The 27,463-nt window shown below is 42.1% G+C and overlaps 3 protein-coding genes across 14 annotated transcripts; 2 read left to right on the top strand and 1 right to left on the bottom strand.

The window, feature by feature from the left end:
- Positions 1–489: 489 nt before the first annotated feature.
- LOC117545903 (seipin-like) lies at positions 490–3,302 on the bottom strand. The gene has a single exon (XM_034215912.1). The coding sequence runs from the start codon at positions 3,016–3,018 to the stop codon at positions 1,744–1,746; it is 1,275 nt and encodes a 424-aa protein (XP_034071803.1). The 5' UTR covers positions 3,019–3,302; the 3' UTR covers positions 490–1,743.
- On the top strand, positions 2,978–13,073 carry fnbp4 (formin binding protein 4). 4 transcript variants are annotated; one of them, XM_034215911.1, is made up of 17 exons: positions 2,978–2,996; positions 3,348–3,424; positions 4,181–4,296; positions 4,397–4,571; positions 4,911–5,058; positions 5,213–5,315; positions 5,403–5,747; positions 5,859–6,048; positions 6,155–6,273; positions 6,357–6,461; positions 6,781–6,914; positions 7,900–8,060; positions 10,890–11,197; positions 11,303–11,420; positions 11,853–12,046; positions 12,246–12,403; positions 12,541–13,073. In XM_034215911.1, the coding sequence occupies exons 2-17, from the start codon at positions 3,421–3,423 to the stop codon at positions 12,629–12,631; spliced, it is 2,469 nt and encodes an 822-aa protein (XP_034071802.1). In that variant the 5' UTR covers positions 2,978–2,996; positions 3,348–3,420; the 3' UTR covers positions 12,632–13,073. The 4 variants fall into 4 exon arrangements, with proteins under 4 accessions (XP_034071802.1, XP_034071801.1, XP_034071800.1 ...); XM_034215909.1 differs by lacking the exon at positions 2,978–2,996 and adding an exon at positions 4,008–4,085 and having other exon boundaries at positions 3,307–3,424; positions 12,541–13,069; XM_034215908.1 differs by lacking the exon at positions 2,978–2,996 and adding an exon at positions 4,008–4,085 and having other exon boundaries at positions 3,406–3,535.
- A 287-nt stretch (positions 13,074–13,360) lies between these two features.
- agbl2 (ATP/GTP binding protein-like 2) lies at positions 13,361–27,462 on the top strand. Of its 9 annotated transcripts, none has more exons than XM_034215967.1 (22): positions 13,361–13,482; positions 14,358–14,491; positions 14,812–14,985; positions 15,647–15,754; positions 16,391–16,538; positions 16,673–16,937; positions 17,669–18,061; positions 18,500–18,642; positions 20,702–20,861; positions 21,022–21,148; positions 21,228–21,328; positions 21,772–21,920; positions 22,025–22,088; positions 22,250–22,372; positions 22,460–22,531; positions 25,096–25,194; positions 25,285–25,366; positions 25,967–26,098; positions 26,213–26,243; positions 26,352–26,545; positions 26,720–26,834; positions 27,030–27,462. In XM_034215967.1, the coding sequence occupies exons 2-22, from the start codon at positions 14,380–14,382 to the stop codon at positions 27,184–27,186; spliced, it is 2,949 nt and encodes a 982-aa protein (XP_034071858.1). In that variant the 5' UTR covers positions 13,361–13,482; positions 14,358–14,379; the 3' UTR covers positions 27,187–27,462. The 9 variants fall into 9 exon arrangements, with proteins under 9 accessions (XP_034071858.1, XP_034071859.1, XP_034071860.1 ...); XM_034215968.1 differs by having other exon boundaries at positions 13,368–13,482; positions 14,366–14,491; XM_034215969.1 differs by having other exon boundaries at positions 13,400–13,785; positions 14,366–14,491.
- The last annotated feature ends 1 nt before the right edge of the window (position 27,463 follows it).

Below are 27,463 nucleotides of genomic sequence, written 5' to 3'. Positions count from 1 at the left end.
GACAAGATTAGTCAAAACACTTACTGATTTTTAACCTAATGAGGATTTTATCAGAATGATATGAAAACACATTTTCAAGGTTTGCCTTATTCTATTATGTTAAAAAGAAAGGACTTTATCGTATTTGTATATGTGGTGTTTGGAGTAAGGAAATGTTTAATTATTGTTCGATAATCAAAATTAGCTAATTCAAAGATAACTTTGTTTTAGTCATTGTCATGTACACTTTAACAAAATAATGAAGTGTATTAATAGACATCCATTTTGTTTGAAAAAACGGTTACTGTTTTAAAAAATATTCTCTGATTTATTAACCTATACATTATCAATATACACTTCTATGAGAGTAATATAACTAAATGTTTGTATATGGTTGTCAGATTTGGGTTTCTAAATCTTAAATATATACAATCTCTTTCCTTGTAGGACTTTAATATGTTGCCACCCCTGTTAAAGCACAAAAATGTAAAGATATTTGCAAAAACAAAGTAATATTTTGAAGCGGCTTTATTGTTTGACAGGAATGTCACCCAAACATAAACAAGAAAGTTCATTTTTGATTGTTCAACACATGCACGTAGAGACAGTATAACATTAGGTCATTTGCAAGGATATTATTCATGACACAATCCAAATGTACTTACTATGATTACATCATATTTTACAATATCTTTGGTTCCGAACCCAACTTAACTGAACTCAAACTCTTAAATACATTTTTGCTTTAACCATAAACCTCCATGTGTTAAACACCTTTACTTTATAGCTCTCACAACCAGTATTTCAACAAAGTAACATCACTTACTGTTCCTTAATATTAAATACAAACATGGTTAATTGACAGACATATATTACTTAAAAGATCCATCTTACATTTCTTGGTGATTTGTCGTTATGAACTGAAATTGCAAAGTTTCAACTGCACTGTAACATATACTGGATAGAGAGGAATAATGACGATGCAATGGACACCAAGTAAAAGCGTTGAAACGTTTACTTCATATGCTGTGGCTGTAAAACCACCGTATTTACTGAGACAAAATGCCTCTTTTTGCAAGCTTAAAATGTATATTGAATCACAACATGTTCTTTATTTACCTCAAGCCGGACGCATTGCACATATTTCCAAAGGAGGTTATTAAAACAAAGACACTTTATGGGATCATTTTCCAAATCTAATTGGTCTGAGAGAGCCTCGGTGAATCACAGGGCTTGGTTTTGTGGATTCTCTAAAAGGGTGTGCAACATTCTTTCGACTGAAAGAACCATTTTAAACTTGCGTTTCAAGTATGCTGAAGCTACATTAGAACCCTGTCTACTGATATTTGACCTGGTAATACAGAGTGCGTACAGGCATAGAAGCAGTAAAACATGGACAGGTTCAACTAACTTTAAAAGGCTGTATTGCAATATTTGTGTAACAACTGAATAGTAATGCCACATTCCTGTAGGCATTACAATGGACAGTGGTATATCCTGCTATAGGCTTCATGAAAAGAAAGATGGAAAAACATAAGACTTTATAAGTGCTGTACACAATAAGCAGAAAGAAATGAGAAGAGCTCAAAGTTGCAATGAGGTAAAGTCTCCTCAACACGAGATAATAAGCATTCATTTGTTAGCTAAAACAACACAGGTATTTAGTTATCATGCATCTGCATCTATCCATCAGTGGGTTTGCTGAAGAGTGATGCAAAATGGAGCATATACTATTGGTGCTTAGGTTTTTTGCAGCGGCGTGGGTCACAGGCTCATCCAGGGCCCGGTTCTCTGTCGCAGGGTGTTCTCACCCTGGGAAGGCAACTGGCATCCCTCCAACCCGTCTGAGCCGTCTTCCCCCGTGGGCAACAAAGAGTCATGAGACCCTTCCTCTGACTCTTTCTCCTTGGTATCCGGTGCATCAGACCCTGAGGCATCTGGGATTTCTGGGGGCTCCTTTGACGATGCTTCCACCACCGTGTCATTTCCCTGAAAATCAGAGGCCTCGTTCACAGAACCAATCACTTGGGGAGAACAGAGGTCCTTCTGTGAATTTTCCTTATCCATGCGCTTCCGGGCCTCCTCTCTCCTCTGCTGGATTCGGGTGTTGTCCCCCATCATAACCCTTACTCTAACTTGCTCTGGAGGCCAGATCCCCCCCCAGATAAACTGCAGGTAGCTGAACAGCACAATGGCACTGAGGAAGGCTAAGTTGGTGGCCACGCCAATGACTGCAGATGTCAGGGGGAAGTTGTACAGAGCATATCTTATACCAGTGAAGTAAGCATGGATACGGAGTTGAGATGAGTAGACCTGCACTCGTTTGGACTGGATCTCAATGACTGCACCAACAGAGGGTTGATAAGCGTTTGTCTTGTAGTCTGAGAAGAGCTCAACCTGAATGAGCTGCTTCTGCTCAGACATGCCAGTCAGAAGGAAAGGAGAGAACAGTAAAGTGCCCAGGCTCTGCAGAAGGCTGGATCGGTAATGCAGCATTGTAGATCGGCCCACTGATGAGACAATCTTCCCGCCCTTGGTGTAGCAAGACATCTTGACCATGAACATGCCCAAGTGTTCATTGACAGGGGATTCGGGCATCTCTAACTCTAAAGACACCCGATAAGGCTGACCGTAAGCCATCACTTGGTCCCTCTCGTTCTTCATGAAGGAGATGTTGGCCATGGGGAATGAACAGAGTGTGGACTCCGAGGTATCACAATCTGAAGTGTAGTAGAAGTGCACAGGGGTGGAGAAGCTCACAGTGGGCATGTAGGAGTAGTAGAAGCTTCCATAGAGAAAGATGGACACCCATAGTAGCAGAAACAGGACACAGAAGAGGATGCCAGCCTGCAATATTGTCCGCCGGGCTTTGAGGAGGGTCACAGCTGCAACATCCTGCATCCAGTGTAGCACCGGTCCCACCGTAGCACCCATCGTGTCTGCTCCAGACCGTTGTTGGCTCCTTGTTTGTGAAGTTGTTCGTCCTTCAAGCACCCTCGACTGCTGCTGCCTCCTTGGTGGGTCTTTATATTCATTCATCGGTGGGCGTCTTCCCTCCGAAACTGTGAAATCGCTTATCTCCAGCCTCCCATGTCTGCTGAACTAACAACACACTCACTCAGCTCAGGTTGAGTTTTTTCTTGTTAAGCTAGATTGTTTTACAAATGTAAATAAGCTAACGTTACTCGGCAAAAATATCCACGACTCCGAAAGGTGATACGTTTTAGTTGTCTCCCAGACTCGTTTGGTGAGTTTCTAAGCTCGTTAGCAACTCAGCTAGCCTTTAAACATAGCTTCTGCTGTACACAAAACATGACCCTACGAACCGGAAGCTGATGTTCTCTTTCTTCTGTGCCACTCCGGAGCAGCAAGACAGAGCCGCAAGACAGAGCCGCAACACCGACGCCAGGGAAGGGAGCAGACCCAGACTGAGAGACTGCGATGGGTAAGAAAAGTCGCCTCACAGGCGGAGCGGTCGGTCGGAGAACGATCCTTCAGCTTTCACCTCCCGGGCTCCGCGGTGGAGAGAGGGAAGAAGCCCCCTCGGGATCTGATGGTATTCTTTACTGTTACCTCAGTGGCTTGTTAGCGACAGGCTAGCTGAATGCTAAATGCGTGAGGTGTGCAGATAGGGCCCATCTCGTAAAAAACGATGTATTCCACTAAATGCAGCTGCCACATTAATAACTTTCGCGAAAAAACAAGCAATTTTACGAAATATATCTCAATGATAGTAAAATGTTAGCTTATGAAACGAAATAATACATTTTTATTTTAGCTATTGGCTAACATGCTAAGTAAGCAAGCTAGTTTTTTGTGAACATGCCAAAACAGGCTTATGGCAAATCACTGGGCCAGCTTAACCACATGTTATGAAACTCCCTAATTAAAAATATACTGACATTTAACTTGGTTTAGTAGTGTGAGTGTGGTGTCTGTATGGGAGAATGGCGTTATCTTCTAGCTTAACTAGCTCGCTGTAGCAGCTGTTTAGCCCAATGCTAACCTCTGGGCTGACATTTTTGCAGACGAACAGGAGGGTAATGGACTCAGATTCGTGAGAGATAGAATAACAAACATGAAGATTCCCACAGTAAAGGCCACCGGTAAGAGTAAATGTGTCTATATGTGGAGCTGTTTTTCTTTATCATGCAATGAAAAACGTTTTGATCTGACACAGTTGTTTTGTGTCCACCTGTAGAGGGTTTGTCCTTGCTTGGAGCGTATGATGATAGTGATGAAGAGGATGATGGAGACTCGCAGATTGTTATGGCGAAGTCAACTGACATCGACAGTACATTGGCAAATTTCATGGCTGTAAGTACAATTTGCATAATATTGTATTGATTTAGAATTAAACAAATAGAAAATATAGTTGTCAGAAATGTAAATTCATGTTGTTCTGATCCCACCACAGGAAATTGATGCAATCACCATCCAGCCAAATTCAGAAGATGCAACATCTCATCCTTCAGTCCCACCCACCAACCCACCCAGACCTGAGGGTAATGCTCAACAGCCAGCCGCCAGTGGGGAACGGGACCAACAAAGCAAAGAGTTTGAGTATAATACTCAGTGCTCACTTGCTGGAGGTAACTATCTGTTCTTTATTTTGGATCAAGGGTTCAAAGCCTGATATCCCACTTATTGACAAAAGACCCTTTTCAAGTATCTCTGTTGCATAAAACTCTTCTGCCATCTAGTGGTTATTTTGGTGTAGCCTACAGTTTGTACCCTAGTTAAATGATTTATCGTCATAACAGTTAAATTACATTTCACAATATTGCCTTATTGTGGTACATCCCCAAAACATATGGTGGATGTATCTGCTTGATACTATGGTATTGGTTTTTAGCATATATTACAAAGATCACCTAAAATATGTCATTATTTTGTTTCAAAGCATCTAATTTATATGTTTTGTTTTGCAGTTGATGTCGAGATGGGAGACTGGCAGGAGGTGTGGGATGAGAACTCTGGCTGCTACTACTACTGGAACACTCTGACCAACGAGGTGTCCTGGGAGCTCCCGCACTATTTAGCCGATCAGATGCAAATCCGCGGGCAGTATGTCAACAGGTAGGAAAAACTGAAAGAGAAGCATTATTATCACAATTTAGTAATAATAAATAAATCCTTCTAGTTACAACATCTTAAGTACAGTTATTTTCACTTTTTTGGATTTGTCTTCAGTACAGCAAGTCAGTGATGTATTTTGTGTATTTCTTTGTAGCTCTAGTCTCAACGGCAATGGCACTGCACATTCAGATCATCACACCAAAGAAAGTGTTGCACCTGCTACAGCCCCGCCATCAGTGAAAGAGACCAAAGTGAAGGCAAGTTTCATTTAAGTGCAACACAAATGTAAATGAGCTTGGCTTATGTCGTGTTTAATACATCATGCTCATATTTCTTTCTTATAGGAGGTAATTGAGAGTGTTGTCGGCCTCACAAGTGAAGAGGAGGACCTCCGTGGAGTCGCTGCATCTCTGCTTGGTCCGCTGATCCCTACTGAAGTGAAAGAAGCAGAGGAAAAATGGAGGAAAATGCTACTTAAAAGCTTGGATGAGCCTGAGGACAGTTTGGATTCTGATGGAGATGGTGTTGGCCCTGCAGGATCCCCCTCCACCCCTCGGTCAGACCCTGACCCAATCCCAACTACCCATAAAGATCCTTCCACCAAGAAGCAGTCGGGAGAAAACTCTGACGCTGAGGAGGAGACGGAGGAAGACACAATAGAGCTGGAACTGGCTCTGGAGAGGAAAAAGGTGGGTTTTAAAGCAGTATTTGATTACTTGCAGGAATAATTTCAACATATATATATATTTTTTGTGCAGCAGTGTTTTGACATTGCATTTAACATGTTGTCTGGATCTTAGGCTGAACTCCGGGCGCTGGAGGATGGTGATGGGAGCGCAGGGGGCTCCAGTCCTTCTTCTGAGACGAGCCAAGAACTTGGTTCTCGTGTCCCTTTAGTGAAGAAGAACCGGTGGAAGACTGCCTTCCCCTCTCTTCCCAGCCCGGAATCCAACAGCAGAGGCTCAGACCTACAGGACAACGCAGAGACTGGTGAGAACAAATAAATATACATTATGCAAGGTGGCGTGCATGACAGACATATTGGACTTATTAAATGTTTTTAGACAACAACTTAAACATCTTTTGTCTCTTTCAGCTCTTCCTACGGTTCTAGAGAGCGTTGCAGAAGGAGAAGACAAGGACATTGACAGTTCTGAGGAGAAAACTGTTGCAAAGCCACCGGCTAAAGAAGAGGTGGAAACACCTGAGCTCAAGGTAACCACAATGTTACCATCACTACTCACAATAATATGACATTTCCTTTTAGAGACATGTTTATAATGATGTCAAAAATGTAGTTTCAGATTGGAGAACTGGCCAACACCTTAACCAGCAAGATGGAGTTCCTTGGGATAAACAAAAAGGCGATTTCAAACTTTCAGTTTCTTCTGCTACAAACTGAGGTGAGAGACCATTTTAAGGCAATACTATCCTGGCCTCCAGTTGATAACCCACATCTAAAATATTTAAAGCCAATTTTTTTTCCCATATCATTTAATGATACATCTCGTGTGGTAGTAGTTAATATTTAAAATCCTCATTATAATCTATCACAAGGTGTCATTCTCGAAAATTACTGTAATTACTCTTTCATCTTACCCATCTATCTTGTGGCTCTTCTGTCTCGATGCATTTTTATCCCTTTACTTCTACTTCCTGCGCTCTATCTAACTCTTGTCTCCTGTCCCTCCCCCTTCTCTCCCCCCCCCCCCCCCCCCGCAGACTCGGATTGCTGACTGGAGGGAAGGCGCTCTGAACGGGATCTATCTTCGCCGCAGGCTTCAGGAAGCTGCCGAACACATAAAATATTACGAACTTAACGCGACTCCTAAAGGCTGGTCCTGCCACTGGGACAGGTACGCGCTCCTTACCTTTCACATCTCTAAACTCCTTCGTCCCCCAAAAATCTTACCGTGTGACTACACCCTTCTCAGGGCCGAGGTTGCAGACTTTGTTACATGACTTGGGGAGAAGCTTAACCAGTCTCAGAGGATCAGAATACTTGCCAGAAACAGACTCTTCAGGTTTCTGTGATGCAATCCTGGCACATACTGATAAGGGAGCATCCACTCTGGGCCAGACGGCTTCCTGTTAAATATTCCTGCCACAGAGGAAACTCCCTGCCCCCATAACACAGACTCTTAAGCCCTTTGTTGTGAGGGCATTTGTAGACTGATTATGGGTCCAGTCAGTGGAAAATATGGGAGGGGGGAATATGGTAGGAAGGTTGGTTGTTTGGGAGAGTTTTGAACTTTACAGGACTACAACCACCAGAATGCAATGCAGCAGAGTGATGCCGTGGAAGCGAGGAGTATCACGCATCAAATAAAAGGTGAAGATGGAGCAATGACGGGATCCAGCAGGTCAGACCTACTCTATTTCATATGTCTTCCTGTTTTTTTTAATATTCTTCTTTCTGATGTTAAACCAGTTGACTGTGCTTGTCATTTTTCTGAACAATGGTTGTTAATGATTCATAATGGTGCTTCCTCCCTGGCGTCTTCCTCTGTCTGGGAGGGAATGGTTGTCTAAAAAATGGAACAAATGTGACAACCATGGTGTGAGCTGCTGAATGCTACTTTCAGGACCTAGAGATGGTTTGAATTGCTTTCTTTGATTTTGAGAGCAAGGTGGGTTCCCTATCCACATCCAAAAGCACTCTCTAATTGGGTTTTTTCGATTTGGACGGCTAAAGTCGCTGTCCTTACCAACACTCCTTCCCTTTATTGTGGCCTTTATGTCCACTCTTGCCCCTCCGTCCCAGGGTATCATGCCAATCAGCCAGTTGCAAGGCCAGTCATTGAAACTCTTGCCTTTTATCTCTCTTGTCCCAATCTTTAGAGAGCACAGGCGATATTTCTATGTGAACGACCGGACCAATGCCTCCCAGTGGGACTTCCCGAAAGAGGAGGACAAGGAGGAGGACCTGAAAGATACCCAGACACAGACTTCCAGTCAAGGGGACAGCAAAACATCCTCTGCATCTGCTGGTGGGGTCACAGGTCAGTCTATTACTACTCCTGCTTCTCCAAAGACCTGCAAATTGACTAAGATATATAAAATATATATTATTGTTCCTTTTTAACAAGTGTGTTTCCTAATAAATATATGCATGGGAGTGAATATTGTATTGATGAATTAAGTGCATATCATGTGACTAAATCCTGTTCCTTATACAGCTGCAAGAAAAAGTATGTGAACCCTATGGAATTACCTGGATTTCTGCATAAGTTGGTCATAAAATGTGTTCTGATCTTCATCTAAGTCACAACAATAGACAAACACAGTCTGCTTAAACTAATACCACACAAACAATTATATGTTTTCATGTTTTTATTGAACACACCATGTAAACATTCACAGTGCAGGGTGGAACAAGTATGTGAACCCCTAGGCGAAAGACTTCTTCAAGAGCTAATTGGAGTCAGGAGTCAGCCAACCTGGAGTCCAATCAATGAGACGAGATTGGAGGTGTTGGTTAAAGCTGCCCTGCCCTATAAAAAATACACACCAGTTTTGAATTTGCTATTCTTAAGAAGCATTGCCAGATGTGAACCATGCCTCGCACAAAAGAGCTCTCAGAAGACCTACGATTAAGAATAGTTGACTTGCATAAAGCTGGAAAGGGTTACAAAAGTATCTCTGAAAGTCCACGGTAAGACAAGTTGTCTATAAATGGAGAAAGTTCAGCACTGTTGCTACTCTCCCTAGGAGTGGCCGTCCTGTAAAGATGACTGCAAGAGCACAGCGCAGAATGCTCAATGAGGTGAAGAAGAATCCTAGAGTGTCAGCTAGAGACTTAAAAAAATCTCTGGCACATGCTAACATCTCTGTTGACGAATCTACGATACGTAAAACACTGAACAAGAATGGAGTTCATGGGAGGACACCACGGAGGAAGCCACTGCTGTCCAGAAAAAACATTGCTGCACGTTTGAAGTTTGCAAAAGAGCACCTGGATGTTCCACAGCACGACTGGCAAAATATTCTGTGGACAGATGAAACCAAAGTTGAGTTGTTTGGAAGGAACACACAACGCGGGAGTATGGGGTGAGGGGGTCTCTACTCAGGGCCATCCAATCTCTGTACTCCCAAAGCGAGAGCTGTGTCCGGGTCCTCGGCAGTAAGTCGGACCCATTTCCGGTGAGGGTTGGCCTCCGCCAGGGCTGCGCTTTGTCACCAATCCTGTTTGTAATATACATGGATCGGATTTCGAGGCGTAGTCATGGGGGAGGGGGTCTGCAGTTCGGTGGACTAAGGATTGCACCACTGCTTTTTGCAGATGATGTGGTTCTAATGGCTTCATCGGTCTGCGACCTTCAGCACTCACTGGATCGGTTCGCAACCGAGTGTGAAGCGGCTGGGATGAGGATCAGCACCTCCAAATCTGAGGCCATGGTTCTCAGCAGGAAACCGATGGACTGTCCACTCCAGGTAGGGAATGAGTCCTTACCCCAAGTGAAGGAGTTCAAGTATCTCGGGGTCTTGTTCTCGAGTGAGGGAACAATGGAGCGTGAGATGGGCCGGAGAATCGGAGCAGCGGGAGCAGTACTGCAGTCGCTTTACCGCACCGTTGTGACGAAAAGGGAGCTGAGCCAGAAGGCAAAGCTCTCAGTCTTCCGGGCCATTTTCGTTCCTACCCTCACCTATGGTCATGAAGGATGGGTCATGACCGAAAGAACGAGATCGCGGATACAAGCGGCCGAGATGGGTTTTCTCCGCAGGGTGGCTGGTGTCTCCCTTAGGGATAAGGTGAGAAGTTCGGTCATCAGGGAGGGACTCGGAGTTGAGCCGCTCCTCCTTCGCGTCGAAAGGAGCCAGTTGAGGTGGTTCGGGCACCTAGTTAGGATGCCACCTGGGCGCCTCCCTAGGGAGGTGTTCCAGGCACGTCCAGCTGGGAAGAGACCAAGGGGTAGACCTAGGACCAGGTGGAGGGATTATATCTCTTCGCTGGCCTGGGAGCGCCTTGGGATCCCCCAGTCAGAGCTGGTTGATGTCGCCAGGGAAAAGAAAGTTTGGGGCTCTCTGCTGGAACTGCTACCCCCGCGACCCGACCACGGATAAGCGGGAGAAGATGGATGGATGGAAACAACGCTATGTGTGGAGAATCCAAAGGGTTCAATACTTTTTCTTGCAACTGTATGTATACAATACATAATATAATAGATACAAGTAGAAATTAGGGCTGCACGATTTTGGGAAAAAATCTAATTGCGATTTTTCTGACAAATATTGCGATTGCGATATTTGCTTTTTAGCGACTCAACGGAGGTTTTTTGTAAAATGCGGCCATAACTCCGGCTAGGAAGGTCGTATCAATGTACTCCCGTCTCTAGCACCCCCGCAGCCCGAGCTACGAGTGAAAGAACTAAACTTACATGAAACTTCCGTTGGGTTGCTTTAAAGTCAAGCTTCAGTTTAAGATTCACCCTGTAATAGATGTAAAACATGTGATGGCTCAGATGGTTTGTTTCACCAAACCATCTAGGAGAACTCCATTGGAAGCCATTTGGAAAGGGCAGGCACTTTCAAAAACACTTGGCAGGTGATTGGATCAATCTGTCTATCACCTTCTATCATGGGCCAATTCTGATTGGTTAACAATGGCTGGTACATGTGGAGCACAGCACTTCTGATTGGTGTGGATGACTGACACACAAGAAGTAAAAAAAAAACAAAATAAGTTAAAAAAAATCGCAGGCTTTGCGATTTGATAATCGCATCATTTCAAATCGCGATTAATCGTTCAGCCCTAGTAGAAATATATTTGGAGGGGTAATCTTTGGTATGATAATAACTTCCGTTTTCTCTTTCTTTTCTTAAATATCCAGGATCTTGTACCTCTCCCTCCGCCGCCCCACCAGCTCCTCCTCAGCCCGGTGCCACATCCCTCGCTCCCCAATCTCAACCGCCGCTTCCTGACAGCCCACCACCTCCTCCACCTTCCAGCCAGCCTCCGCCCCCCCCTCTCCCCCCAGGCTCACCACCTCCACCCCCTCCCCCTCCTGACAGCGATGAAGAGATCATGGAGGTGGAGATGGAAATGGATGACGATGATGACGGGGAGCCGCCAGCTCCCGGAACGGAGCTAGATGGCAGCGGCAGGCCTCCTTTACCTCCAGGCACTGCCAGTATGAAGGTACGGAAGTAATCAAGTTTCGTCTTTAGTTGGTGAACTCTTGGTAATGTTCACCTACAAAATTCTAATAAAACTTTAACTCTTATTATATTTCTTGTCACACAGATTCTGGAGTCGTCTGGGCCCTATGGGAAGGGTCAGAAACGTAAAGCCGGTCAGATGAATAAAGCCATCACTATTGGCAGCAATGCTATTCTCTACACCCAGCCTGCCTTCAGTGCAGGTAAAACATATCCCTACTAACCATCTGCAGTTACAGTTAGTGTGAATCATAATGGCACAAATAAACGTGTGCCTAAACAGCATTATTACTCATCCCCTGAAACAAGACTAGAGTCCAATCTCATTGTCTTTAACCCTTTGTATATCGGTCACTTGTTAAAACTTTGGAGCTCTTACCATTTTTTTGTTTGTATATATAAATAGTAGATCTTTTTGTAATGTTTTTCTTACTATGCGATTCACCAATACATCTAGCAAACAACTTGTGTGGGAAAAGCTTCTTGGTAATAAACTAGGTTTATAATTCTGTTTTGTCATACTTTCTTTTTGTGAGCACAACAGTGTCACACCTCAATAAGTCAGTGTTTAAATTCAAAGTGTAATTGCAATACTTTCAGGTGTTTACTTAATACAGTTTTCTCTTTTTCTGCAGCCCCTTTAATGTCTGCTGCTGCCTACTGGGGCGTACCGGCTGTCCCTGCTCCATTGGTCCCTTGTGAACCTCCGGCCCCCCCCCTCCCTGCTCTACCTCCTCAGCCCCCACTGCCCCCCTCCCAGCCGCCCTCTGAACCTCCTGCAGCCAAAGCTCTGCCCACAGACAAGACCAAGAAAGTAAAAAAGGAAAAGGTTAGTATTGCAGTTAACATTTTACATGGAGGGCAGTAAATACAATTCCCCAATATTTTGAGGATTATTTTGTTCTATTAACATTCTGTATTGGTTTTCTTTGCATGTAAAGTTTACACAGGCAAGCCATCCTTTCAATCCATTGCTTAAATATTACATACAAAACAACCAATTCTGTGATTTTTCTTACTATCTATAGACAAAAAAGAGTAAGATCAAAATGCCATCTCTGGTGAAGAAGTGGCAGAGCATCCAGAAAGAGTTGGATGAAGAAGAAAAGAGTAGCTCCAGTGATGAGGACAGAGATCAGCTGAACAAAAGGGGTATCGAGGACTGGAAGGTCCAGCAGCTCATGACGTAAGTTTGTTTTAAGTATACTTTTTTTTATAGTTGTGAAGATGTAGCTGAACTGTTCTATTGAGTTATCCTTGTTTCTTTTGATATTTGACATGTTTCATCTTGCTAACTCTTCATTACCTGTGTTAATCCTACAGGGGAAAAGCTTCTAAGAATGCCAACTTTGAGTCACTTCCAGATAACTGGCGGGACCGACTAAAGAAACGGAAGACGACGAATAAGACGTAACACCCACGCTGGGTCATACACTGCCCATTCAGCCTTTCTCTTTCTTTTTTTGTTTATCCACTACAACCATTACTTAAAGGTCATTCTACCCCATATTATGTTTTGTGAAATGATCTATTGACTTTCTTTATCATTTGTTCTTGTTTATGATGGAGACATTTAGAGGCCATTCTCCAGAGGGGTTTGAATGTCTTTGTCTTGGTTTGTAGTCACTATTGTAAACGTGCCAAAAGTTTTGAGTTCATCGAAAACAATTTTTTGTATAGACCCCACAAAGATGACCACAGTTTTTTTTGGAGGGATTGTCTATTTTATTGAGCATTTTTACAACTCTGTACATATGTATTATGGGAGAAGTTCCATGTTTTTGGAAGGGCAGGAGGGGTCACTGAACTTGTACATTTTGTAAAAAGTTAATAAACTGTTTTTCCAAAGCCACTTATTTTTCTTTGGCTTTCATGTGTTTTATTCCTTATGACTTAAAAACAACCAACTAGTTATTTTTTCATACTTTGTTTTTTAAAGTCCTGAATAAAAATGAATAGAACAATTGTGAATAACCTACATGGCGTTAATTCATCTCTTATAATAAACAGGATAACACTGTAATACACTTCCGTCGATAGAGAGATATACATTTTGAGGATTTGTGAGGAATAGTTTCCTACCCATTTATTTGCGCCACTGCTTCTCGTCTCCATGGCAACAGCAGTGTTGTTGAGAGGACCTGTTGCATGGAAACATTGCGTACTTCTGGAAAGAGGCTTCCACTCCTGCTAGCCGCTATGCTTTCGCTCTTATCTTGTGTCTATAAAAGGAAGTTAAGCTTGTGTATTTGAAATGTAAGCTAGGTAAGTGTCTGCCACTCATTGATAACATTTCAGAGAGCTGAGATATGCTATCTATTAATTGACGTAGCTAAAGAAAATGTTAGCAACTACAAAACAATGTTTACGCGCGTGTCACTATTCATGAGTGTGGAAGTGGCGACCAAGCATCTGTAGTTAACATGCGGAATTCATGCATACAAAAAACAGAAAGTAAGGTAGTAGCGTTAACGCCATGTAACGGGATAAGGAAGACTTTTATTCCGGCATTTTACTTCGAGCAGAAAGGCAACAGACGATGTGAGAAATCCACTCAGCATCTCTCATGTGAGTTTGATATCTCCGTGAATTCGCTCAGAAAAAGTGATGCTATTAAACAATTGTACACGTGCTTGCTGAAGTTATAGCCTACTATACAGGGATTTGTACGGTATCAACACATGTTTAATAGTTCAACTTCAGGAACTCTTCAATATCAGCTTAAAAATGTCAGTCCATATTTTAACATTACTAAGTGGTAATTTAGCAACACATCCATCCTACTATTAGTTGGGTGGATGTGTTGTCAAATTGTGACCTACATTTAGTATGCTTCTAAAGTTTTTACATCATAAAATGTCTGAAAAGCTTAATATAATGGATTTCTAGCATTTGTAAGAAGACTAAAATGTGTTCTAGCTGATATTCTATGACAAAATGCCATTTTGGCATTGGCTTCAAAACATCTCTATTGGTTCATGATAATATAATTCATATTTTTAATATCTATCTATCTCAGAGGAGATTGGCAATAGTTGACTTTGATCCTGACAAGCCTGTTTCGATGTAGTGGCCAGGACAATGTGTTCTTACTCAGTTTGGTAACTAATACGGAACATTCATGACTTACATTTTTTCAGTCTGGCAGAGAAAAGACCAACCATGGCCGTCTCTGCCATCAGGAATTGGTGGAATACCCACCAGTTGGACAAATCTGACACCAATGACTCCAACACAGAAGAAGACGAGGAGGAATTAACAGGGAGGAGGCAGTGTAAGTTATTTTCATAAACGCTGCATTTGGATACATGCTATGTGCACTGGGTTTTCCTGTTAGAAAGGAGATGTTGTCAAACTTGTATGTATTGCATCCCTTCCCCAAGGCTAAACCATTATATATTAAACAAGCTCTTTCACGACTTGAGATAATGAAAGCATTCAGGTGGTGCATAATCCCTTCTTAAATGAACAAGCTTGTGTGGTCTAGGTGAGGTAAGGACCCATAGGGGCAGACCTAATGAAAAATGTATACCCATAGTGCACCACTGGCAGAGAATGAGTGGAATTGAAGGTGTGATTCATGTCTCCTCTCAGTAACTATAAACTTAAGTCAGACTCTGCGGACTAGGCAGCTGCTCGTAGACTTTGATGGCGGCCGGCCTGTTTTGAGTCTCAGGGCACCGCTGGACCTGGTTAGCTTCCCATCCATCTCCTGCCCCCGGTGGCCCATAGAGTGTGAGGTCATCAATGACATCATCCAACACATAGGTAATACAACATTTGATTGAAACCATTATGTTACTAGGCATGTTACATTGATAGAATGTAACCCGGAATATTTACCCAACCACAATTTCAAGGTAAGGGTACTTGAAGGGGGGTTTCACATTTCATTGTATGCAACTTAATAACACTACATCTCTAAGTCCGATGTGTCCATGTCCTTTTTACTCTGCGATATTTTCGCACAGCTTTAGTTACTTTTCATATTATATTTTTCCATTCCCTCCCTGTCCAGGGAAACCCATCCATCTCCAATTTGGTGATTAAGAATCTGAATGTTTCGGATAAATTGAAGGACTTTTAATAATAAGCCGTAATATGAAAACAACATAAACTATTCAATTAGTAAAACACTGAAAGGGAACATTTAGCTGCATTATAAATAATTGTCATGCTTTAAAACATTTCCGATTATACGATTAAACGTATCTTACTTTTGGTTTTGAATGCAGAACCTTTACTCGTAATAGATTATGTGCATCCAAAGTGCTAGTGATGACTTGTGTGCAGAATCATCTGGTACACAATACCAGTCTTGGGTAAAAAAAACTTTAAAAAATCAGGAAGTTAAACACAGTGTAAAACATGGCATGTCCTATTGCTGTTTGTGTTACACTTATTAACACCAAGGGAGTGTGTGTTGTAGAGTGGGACCCCCCAGAGCCAGAGCCTTTCTACAAGGCCACAGGACATGAGAGGACCCCCATACCAGCAGGAGATGAGAGGGGCAAAGTGGTGTACTGCATTGACCATGGTAACTAAGGCTTTTTTTTGTACCACCAGGTTACATGGTGTGTTGTGTCGTCACAGTGGTGCCAACACTTAATGCTTAACACAGTAATAATGACAAAAAACCTAATTGAGTTACTTCGTTCTACCTATTCCCCTCGGAGAGTAGATGATCTGTTTCAATTTAAAGGCCTTTTATGGCAAATAATGGAATACTTGTGAGTGACAACCTAATTCCTTAGTGCTTTAAGATTTGCACTGATATTACATTTTAAGTGCTATATAACAATCCCCAAGTGTTGTTACAGTTTAATATGGGGAGAATTGTGTTGGGCCTTTAGCTTAAGTGTTTCTGCTCAGCAGTGTTACAAAAGGTTTATCCTTTATTAGTTACAGTGCAGGGATATGTACAGTGTTACAGTAGGAAAAGGGATAGTGCAAATCAAAGAAGCATCAGTCAAATCTAATAAATAACCAAGTTAACAATTTAAAACTAAATATAGTAAGTAGAGAGACTGAACAGTTGTGTTATCGTAGATAATAACAGAGAAATCATTTTCTGGATAAACAATGTAACCCTCTACTGCTCTCTGAAAAACAATGCAAGTCCATCCATGCTTTTGATATGAACTTTTTCTTTTTTTTCTTTCCCTTTAAAAAGCCACCAAGCGTCCCTTCTTCTCCTGCTCCCGTGTCGGAGGAAACAGGGGGCCCATTAAGAGCGCCACTTCATATGACAATCAGACAGACTTCACCCTTGAGTTTGAGTCACGCTTTGAGAGTGGAAACCTCCAGAAGGCGGTGCAAGTGTGAGTCTCCGCAGCTTCATCTACTGATTAGCAGCTTTTTAACCATTACTGTATTTGTAAGTTATCACTGTGGTTCTAGCTTAATGTATACTCTTTCTCTCTGTTCCCCCCCACATCTATTCTTCCCTGTGCAGGGGAGTCTATGACTATGAGCTCACCCTGCACACAGACTTGTACACCAGGAAGCACACGCAGTGGTTTTACTTCAGGGTCAGGAACATGAAGGCTGGAGTGCCATACCGCTTCACTATCGTCAACTTGATGAAGAGCAGCAGCCTGTATGTTCAGGGTATGAGACCACTCCTCTACTCAGAGAGGGCCGCCAAAGAGAAAGGTGTTGGATGGCAACGCACCGGCGCCAATATCAGATACTACCGCAACTGCCAGCAGGTAGAGGAAGTGAGTTTTAAAAATCAAAAAAGGCGTCAAGACTGGATTTTTATTAAATAAACCCATTCTCTACTAGCTGTGATTTCCGTTTATGAGTTAAGAATGAATATATTTTATTCAGCTTTTATGTTTTATTTTAAAGTTGTGTTTTCAATACATGAAAATCCAATGAATGAGTCTTCCACCCATTACCAAGAGAACAAAATGAGAAAAAATCAACTGAAATTCATATTAAATTGCCCCAACCAGTGATACATCTGTGTTGGTGTTTCCCATCAAAATAATAATATAAATGCTCTGACTCCCCAGTAAAGTGTCATAAATGAACAAACACCGAAAGTAGAAGATTCAAACTAAAAGGAATTGTAAGATAGAAACAGTGAAGGAAAAAGGGACGGTGTTACTGCCTCGTCATCATATAAACTGAAGCAAAATATTATATTAATATTAATTAACTGCTCCTGTGGGTATTGTCCACAGTATTGAATGTATTACATGTCTAATAAGTAACATGAAATATAATGTTAAAGAACATTGTAAATCGTTTTTTGTACTTAGGATATGCATGTGCAAATGTTTGGCTAAAAAATGTACCTATAAGGGTTTGTGAAAGTAAATGTAGAAACCTCTTTTGTCTATCCGACATAACGCACATCAGAACAGAATGACAATTGTAATTATTTCTGAAAAAGAGGGACCTTTCTTTAAAACCACCTTATCTGTCTCATTTTAATACAAAGGACAACAACAGTGACACGCCCCCCCTGTTCTCACTCACCTGGACTCTCCAGTTCCCTTCTGACTCTGACACCTGCTACTTGGCCCACTGCTACCCCTACACCTACTCCCACCTGCAGCGCTACCTGAGGCGCGTCTCTTCCAACCCAGCCTTCGCGTCATACTGTTCACTGAGGGTGCTGTGCCACAGCCTCGCTGGAAATGCTGTGTATGTGGTGACGATAACGTCCCGGGCGGGCAGCAGGGTGGAGGGTAGGACTAAGAAGGCCGTGGTGGTGACGGCCCGAGTGCACCCTGGAGAAACCAACGGGTCCTGGATGATGGAGGGGTTCCTAGACTTCCTGCTCGGGGACTCAGAGGATGCTCAGCTACTCAGGGACACTTTTGTTTTTAAGGTGAGGGACTTAAAGCTCCTTCCCTCACATCTCTCTTTATATCATCATTATGACTTCAATATTAAGTCATTTGTGATATTTCCAAACAGTAATTGTATAAAGTTGGATTAATTAAGATAAGATAAGAAGTACTTTAGTGATCCCAATTTGGGAAATGTTTGCGTTGCAGCAGCATAAAAAGACATGGCATTGTACATTGGAGAAATTAAAAGACTAGAAATAAACAATCCAAAATGTAAACATCTCAAATAGAAATAAGATAGCATTAAAAAAGTAAAAAATATACATGTGGAAATACAAATGTACAGTAACAAAACATAAAGCAGATATTTAATATAATTGATATCAGGATGCTATAATTGATAAGTCTTGTGATTTGTTTAAATGCTGTAATGCTATCCAAATAGCTTTTTCCTCATTGTTTTTGTGGTGCTGCAGGTGGTGCCGATGCTGAACCCAGATGGTGTGATCGTGGGTAATTACCGCTGCTCTCTGGCAGGCAGGGACCTGAACAGAAACTACAAGACACTGCTCAGGGACTCCTTCCCCTGTGTGTGGCACACCCTAAACATGGTGGAAAGGTAGCACAGAACACATGCATGAACAAAACACATTTAAACACACACTCAGAATCAAGTTTATTGCCAGGTGCGTTTACACATACAAGGCATTTGATTTGGTATCTGGTTGTGCGAACATAAACAATCTAAGAACATAAGTTGCAATAGTAAGTAAAAAAAGTTTCGCATTAAAAAGGAATACTAAAGACAAGTATTTACAACAAATTTAAATACACAAAGAACCTTAAAAGCTAATAAACAAAAACACTTAGTACAATGAACATATGGCAAACTACAGTGGATTATATTTTCCTACATAGAAAACATCTTGTATTGCATGTAGATGTACAATGTGTTCTCATCAGTCTTTAGCTTTATGTCAAAGTCAACTTTAATGTCAATCTTACTCAGTTTGTGTTTACAGACAGAGAGATCGAAATGACGTTTCCAACAATCCCGAATGTAAAATGATACAGTGTACAGATATGTATAAAATATGTATATCCTATATACACAATGAACCGACACATTTACACATATGCACACATTAAGATAAAAAAAACACAACAATCAATATATACAAAATAACAGTCACTTCAATATCAATATCTTTGGTGCAAGATTGTCCATAAAATGTGCATTTATTAAAGATTGTCCGTAGCAGCATAAAAAACAAACAATTTTGTCCAGTAGGGGAGAGAGGGGAGAGAGGGGAGAGAGGGGAGAGAGGGGAGGGAGTTCAGCCTCCTGACAGCCTGGTGTAAATAACTGTTCTCTAGTTGTGCTCGACCTCAGGCTGCGGAACCTCCTCCCTGAAGGCATGAGGGTGAAGAGGCAGTTGGAGGGATGGGTGGGTGGGGTCACCCAAAAGTCTGAGTGCTCTGCGGGTGTTCTAAATGTCCAGGAGTGATGGGAGTGAGGCACCGATGATCCTCTCAGCGGTGTTCACCACGCCCTGCAGGGTCTTGCGGTTCAATGCTGTGCAGCTTCCGAACCACACCGTGATGAGGATGCTCTCGATGCTGAGGATGCTCTCGATGGCGCCTCGGTAGAAGGAGAGCATGATGGGGGGGAAGCTCCTGCTCTCTTCAGTTTGCGGACGAAGTAGAGGCGCTGCCGGGCTTTCTTGGTGATTGACGTGGTGTTGTTACTCCAGTAGAGGTCCTCGGTGATGTGGACCCCCAATAATTAGGTGCTGCTCACCTGTTCCACAGCAGTACCACCGATGGTCAATGGGTTGGGTGTAGGTTCTCCTGAAGTCGACAACAATCTCCTTTGTTTTCTCCACATTGAGAAAGAGATTGTTGAAGTCCAGCAGCCAATTGCAGAGAAAGGGGCCGAAGCCCAGGTTTGTTAGCTTGCAAACCAGCTGCTGGGAGATGATAGTGTTGAACGCTGAGCTAAAGTCTATGAACAGCATCCTAACATAAGAGTTTTTAGTGTCCAGGTGGGTGAGCGCTGGATGAAGAGCAGAGGAGATGGCATCCTCAGTGGACTGTGCATGTTTATCCAGTAAATTGCAAAAAATGTGCACGTCGTATTTATAATTATTTGTTTTTAGGATACAACACATCATTCTTTAGCTGTTCTGCTTGTGTCAGCGAGCAGCCAGTTTGTGTTGAGTAGGGATTAAGACTCTCACAGATTACGACCCAAGTGAACATTTTCACACAAAAATAAACAAAAAATGTAATTCACTGCACGACTTGCAATGAACAGCGATTGTGGTATTTAGTCTGCATTTACTTGCTGACTTTATTGCATAAAGCAGTCCAGTTATAAAATGATATCACTGCATTCACTTTTACTGGATTTTTATCTATACCAAAATGGCCGTTTCCTTTATACTAGATCAAATATATCTGCTTCAATTCATTGCTGTAAGGTTAAGAAACAGGAGGGATAGATGTAAAAGATAAGCAGTCTCATTCTAAATGACCCGCCTTTGATACATACAATGCATTAGTGTAGTTCTGTGAAATCAAACTTGTTTTTTTATTAGAAAGAACAATATTTTTAAAGGCTTCCATCCAAACATGGCTCATCCTCTATTTGCACGTTTCCTACTTCTCTTATACAGGCTGATGGCTGAGATGGATGTCGTTCTTTACTGTGACTTTCATGGACACAACCGTAAAAACAATGTCTTTATGTACGGATGTAACAACCGAGGTGACGCCTCGCTGAAGCTTCATGAGAGACTCTTTCCACTGATGATGAGCAAGAATGCCGGTGATAAGGTTAGGAACTGTTTTTCAAAAACTCTTTGTAACATATATGTAGTCCGAGTCACATTGGGCTTGTATTTATATCATGACACCATGGTTATTAGTATAAATAAAAACTATAACGTCAGTTTATTTAACATTTCTTTAACATCTTGATCACTCTTTTCATCAGTTCTCTTTTAAGAGTTGTAAGTTTCGGGTTCAGAAGAGCAAAGAGGGAACCGGACGAATCGCCATGTGGAGACTCGGCATCAAAAACAGCTACACCATGGAGGCCACCTTCGGAGGCTCCACTCTGGGTGAGTTTCCAAGTGTGAGTGTGTGTGTGTATTTTCCTATGTATCTTGTATTTGGATCTTTCATGTGTTTTAATGTTAGGCGACAGGAGAGGAACACATTTTACTACTCAAGACCTGAAGTCCCTCGGCTTCTACTTTTGTGACACCCTGCTGGACTACTGTGACCCAGATCCAACAAAGGTGAGGGATAACGCAGCATGTCCACAGCTTAGAAATTATGTTAGCCTTCTCTGTGTAGTCAAACAACATGATGCTTCAAAATATACCTTGATATTGTTTTTCAAAGCTGGAATTGTGTATCTATGTGCCCGGTTGGTCCCAGCACTTAAGCTTAGGCTGCCCCTAAGTCTTTAAGGATGCCTTCGAAAAAAAATGAGTTGCATAAAATCCCTTTCATCCTTTGCCTTAGCTACTTAAGTAGTTTATGCAACCAGGCACTGCTTTTTAAATGTGACCATTGTGTGTGTGTGTGTGTGTGTGTGTGTGTGTGTGTGTGTGTGTGTGTGTGTGTGTGTGTGTGTGTGTGTGTGTGTGTGTGTGTGTGTGTGTGTGTGTGTGTGTGTGTGTGTGTGTGTGTGTGTGTGTGTGTGTGTGTGTGTGTGTGTGTGTGTGTGTGTGTGTAGCTGTCTTTTGTGTTATCCCTGTGCTTTTTTCTTCAGACCACTTACTGTCTGTCAGAGCTGGCAGCGTTGTTTAAGAAGCAGGTCAGCGAGAGGCTGGGCAAAGATCTGGGCACTGAATGTAACTTTTCTGTGTCTGACCTGGAAAGCAGGTGATTTTTTTATAAAATATGCATAACTTGGACAAAATATGATATGTATAACTGTGCTCTCAATCAGCTTAATAAGACTGTTATTTGTTTGTTTGCTTTCACAGCACCAGTGGTTCAAATAGTTCTGATTCCGACGGACTCCCAGCTCATTTGATGAACCATACAGAGGTTCGCTGACATACATCTACTCTTCCATGAAGTATTGTTTTATACAGTTGTTTAATGTCCTTGTAAAGCTTGTATTACATTTGGATCCCTTTGTGAAATGGGCCTTGAATCATGTTCTTCTCTTGTATTACTTTACCTCATGCTGCTTCTCTATTCCTCAGCAGACTCCAGTGAAGAAGAAAAATAAACGCTTGAGGAGTTGTAAAGAGAGGAACAGGCTGCGACCAGAGGAAGGGAGGAGTAAAGAACAGGCCAAAGTTCTGCAATGCAGCACAACCAATATTGTATGTATACTAATATTGTGATATACTAAATAATGCATCATTTATTTCACACTTTAGTGTGGTTAACAAGAGTAACGGTCTTTGCAGGGTTCCAACCTGCCACGAGAGGGCACTGTTAAAGAGGAGAGGCCTGTTGGAAGACACAGGAAAACATGGCAGGTATGAAGCAGGTCAATACTACAACGGAAATTAAATAATAAAAGGCAGTGAAACAATGTTGGTTTAACAGAAACTAAACTAAGAGCGCTAAAACTAAATTGAATAAATATTGCCTGTTTAAATGTTTTGGGAAAAATCATTATTTGTATTATAAGAAAATAAACAGCTAGTCAACTCGACCTTTGCATGCAGAAAAACAACTTTAAAAATACTTAAATATTCTAGTAAGATCAAATGACATTTAACCAAGCTTGTTTAGCTCAACTGGGGTCTGAATGGAGATACAGGTGACTAGTTCCAAAGATTTCAACATTATAATCTTTCCTACACAGTTACAAACTATAGCTTCATACTTCTGAGACATTATAGCTAGCCCTTATAGGACAAATAAATATACAACAACTAGATCTCTCTGAAATCTGATCGTATTCTGAAAATGTCCTCATGATTACATTGCAAAGTCGCAACTCGATTTTGACAGGATAACAACTGGTGACTTCTAGAATTGTGTGAGTAACATTCTGTTTTTAGACTTCTCTGTTTCAGTGTGTGTACTCTGTATACATGCTCTGTAGTTGATCTGATTGAAATTGTGATTTTAAATCTCAAAACCGCTACAGTATCTGTCAGGCAGAAACTTGGGACAACTCATTTGATAGAAACCCTAAAACTGAAGTAACTGACTGCTAGTGTTAACTTTGATTTAAACATTTGTAGAATACTAAGAGCTTTATTGAGTAGGTGTAACTGTATTAAGTGTTAAACTCATAACTTTATAACTTAGGGTTTAATGTAATTATAAAACCATTGGGCCACTGAAAAGACAATAACAACTCAGGAGGGAGCCAGTCTAGATTTCCTTTTGAGGGCCACCAGCTGCAGAGAGTTAACTAATTAAAGGGGCGTGGCCCCACAGCAGTGAGAACTCAGCAATCAGGTGTCCATTTTACATAGCACTTTCCTGGAGCGTCAGCTTCAGACGAAGACTGACAAAGACAAAGACAAAGGAGTCCTGCTCGAGTCAAAGACTGACAAAGACAAAGGAGTCCTGCTGGAGTCACGAGGGAGGCAAATCCTACTTTGATTGAGCCAAGTATCGCTGGTGTTTTATTTAATTTAATTTAGTTTTTTAGCCCCTCGTGCTATAATCATGTGTATTTTCTCCATTCCTGTTTATGTGTCTTCTCGCAATTATCACTGGCCCCGTGTTTCTCCTAATCGATATAACCGGCCTGCTCTCGTCTATCCCACATGCTCCACTGAGATCCAACATCTAGTTCCTTCTGGACCTGTCTGCTGCATTCGACACGGTGAATCATCAGATCCTCCTTCGCACTCTCCAAGAACTTGGAGTTTCAGGCTCTGCACTTTCCCTCCTCACCTCATACCTCAAAGACCGCACCTACAGGGTAACTTGGAGAGGGTCCGAGTCCGACCCTTGTCAATTAACTACAGGGGTCCCTCAGGGCTCTGTTCTTGGTCCCCTCCTCTTCTCCCTGTACACAAACTCGCTCGGATCTGTCATTAGCCCGCATGGTTTTTCATACCACTGCTACGCTGACGACACCCAATTCATTCTGTCCTTTCCCCGCTCTCTCAGTGGATGTCTGCTCACCACCTCAAGCTCAACCCTGACAAGACTGAACTGCTTTTCTGTCCGGGAAAAGATTGTCCCACTCTTGACCTGACAATCAACATCGGCACCTCTGTTGTTTCCCCGACTCAGACTGCAAGGAATCTGGGTGTGACCCTAGATAACAAACTGTCCTTCACTGCAAACATCGCTGCTACAACCCCCTGCTGCAGATACACGCTTTACAACATCAGGATGATACGTCCCCACCTGACCCAGAAAGCGACGCAGGTTCTGGCCCAGGCTCTCGTCATCTCACGCCTAGACTACTGCAACTCCCTCCTGGCTGGTCTACCTGCATGTGCCATCCGACCTCTGCAGCTCGTCTGGTCTTCAACCTTCCTAAATGCTGCGAATGGATCTGGCCCTTCCTACATCCAGGACATGGTTAAACCGTACACCCCAGCACGTGCACTCCGCTCTGCATCAGCCAAACAGCTCGCTGCACCCGCACTGCGAGGGGGACACAAGTTCCCATCAGCAAAAACACGTGGGTTTGCTATTCTGGCTCCAAAATGGTGGAATGAGCTCCCCATTGAAATCAGGACAGCCGATAGCTTGCACATCTTCCGGCGCAGACTGAAAACTCATCTCTTTCGACTCCACTTCGAGCGATAGAATTACTAACAAAGCACTTATATACTAATAAAGGACTGGCTTATCTAAAGCCAGTTGAGTAGCACTTGAAATGTTTTAGCTCTATGAAACCTGATGTACTTATATGATTCTGTTTTCTTCAAGTTTGTATCTTGTTGGTTGAACGCACTTATTGTAAGTCGCTTTGGATGAAAGCGTCAGCTAAATGCAATGTAATATTACAACCTTTGTTTGAAGAGTTTGATACGTTTAGGAGACAGAGCCAGCCAGACAGTGAAGGGAATATAGAAGATTTTCATAGCCGTGCCTATCTAATATTTCTTTCTTTTGGAAGGTGAATGGCCTGATAAAGAAAGCTGTGATCCCGTCTCACTTCACCCACCCAGGGGAGGTCAGTCATGTGACTCTGTGGCAGGGCAGCGAGCCTGTCAAGGTAAAGAGCCTCTCATAACCTCTTCAAGTATTGTCAGTATTTCACAATCTGTCATTTTCCTCTGGATTTTGCTACATTTCTGTGTTTTAGGAGTATGAAAACATGAAATCGGCATTGAGCGTAAAAGAATGTCCACATCTCAGCACATACAGGACTGTGGCCACTAGCACAGGTAATGCGCCCTCTGCGTCTAATTCTCCATTACATCCATGTAGTGCCTTATTTTTTAGTTATGGTTTACTTGTTGGTACCGACTCATAAAGTGCAGTTAAACACTTTTTAAAACATTATTTTGTGTAGTTTCCCCCCCCCCCCCCCCCCCCCCCCCAATTAGACATTAGGGTATAAATGTCCCCTTTGAAACCCGAGTGAGCCTTTTTCTCACATTTGTCCTGTGGGTCCAACACATGCTAACTTCCTAATTTCCCCAAAGGTTATGCTGCTATATCTGTGTTTTTTATTTTTCAAATTCAATGTTGTTTCTTATCACTAACATAGTATACAGACTGTGAAATCAAACAAAAATCTCTCCCAAGCATTTGGTATGCAGAAAATAATCCAATGAAAAACAATCCATTATAAACTGATATTAGATATTTCTAAATTCTAAAAATGCATGAAATTGTAATGATCGGGACTGATTTTTGTTCAAATGAAAAGATAAGGAGAGAATATTATTATTGATGGCAGTTGTTGTCCTCTAAGTACATCAGAGCATGGGGAAAGTACTGTGTAGCAGTCTGCTGTATATTTGACTATGACCTGTCTACAGGACAGTGGAGATGCTCCTCTCAGCTGCTGCACCTGAGTGCCGTCCTTCCTCAGTCTCCAAATGTCCTGCATCCCAACAACCGACAGAATCGCTGCCCCAGACAATCCTTGGTCGCCTATAATGTCTACAGAGGTGTGTCCGCATGCAGAGTAGATCTAGAACTGAATTCAATTTAAAAAAAGCTTCATCATCTCTGTCATTCAACTCAAAGTGTAGCTCTTACTGAAACGTGTCTCCGTATTTCAGGTTTGCCACCTTCCCTTACAGCGCCCGACAGGTGAGCCTTATAGAAACGTTATGTATCCTCATCAATAGGTTGCAGATAACTACAGTATATGTTGAGGTACGTTCAGATTCATGAAGTGTTGTCTCTCTTCTCTCACAGGTCTTCCATGTACCTCAAGATGGTTCCAGACATTGTTCCAACCAAACGCTTGCTGTCAAATTTCCCAGCTGACACTCTGCACACTTTCCGAGACAGAAACTTAGAAAGTTCCTTTGTGCCTGAGGATTCCTTCCTCTCACACACAGACACAACAAACACCAAGCAGCAGAGCGAGGAAGAAGATTCCCCAGAAGGTTTCATATGCACATATATTGTTCTAGTTTCTGAAATTATTTTTGAAACTTTCTTGTGAATATAGTGTCATGCAAAAGGTGTTTATTCAATCTTTTGGACAAAAATATAGGTTTTTTTAATTCATCAGCTAGATGATCTCCTGTCTTGATGATCTGATCTTGTCCTTTCTTCAGTAGGTTTCTCACTGATGAGATGTTTGCCCCTGGGAGAACGGAAGCAGAGAGAAACTGAATCGCGCAGCAGATTATTTGTGCCTTTTCTGAGAGACACAGACCTGAGAGGGAAAAGGTAAATTCACTTTGAACCTTCTTGGGCTCTCTTTTTCTCTCTGTCTTTGTCTGTCATTAGCTGATTTTGTTAAATACTCCGGTTGCCATTGCAGTTAAGATATCAGGAAATAAGCACTGGTGTTTGTGCAATCGTTATATGACTACAGTTTACAATGTTTAAAACTTGTTCTTTTATCTTTTTCAATATCCTCAGATACTGCAAAGAGACCGTGGAGGACAAGAGGCACCTGGGTGTTTTATCCCCTGCTTCAAAGCCTTCAGGCCTCATGCAGATGGTGCCTAAGCGTCCACAGAGTGACTCCCTCCGTAGTTTTCAGACTAATAAGGACATCAGGCACTATCAGATATGAAAGACAATGGTGACACTGTCCCCACATTCTGCCTCACTGTAGGGTGGGATGTTTATACATTTGGAACTACAGATTCAACTTTTTTTTTTTTTAAAGGTTCATTCATTCAACAGACGAAAATACTATGTTTATGACCTCCTTCACACAGATATCATAATGCAAGTTAAACTACTAATGTGGCATTCATATGGCAACCTTTGTTCAATGATGGTTACACAATGCTGGTCTTGTGTCTGCCATACGTTGCATTAGTTGCCTAATAAATGATACACAGGCT

Source organism: Gymnodraco acuticeps, unplaced genomic scaffold (assembly GCF_902827175.1).
Source record: "Gymnodraco acuticeps unplaced genomic scaffold, fGymAcu1.1, whole genome shotgun sequence".
Taxonomy (NCBI): Eukaryota; Metazoa; Chordata; class Actinopteri; order Perciformes; family Bathydraconidae; genus Gymnodraco; species Gymnodraco acuticeps.
Note: the sequence above shows the minus strand (reverse complement) of the source record. Positions and strands in the feature narration are given on the sequence as shown.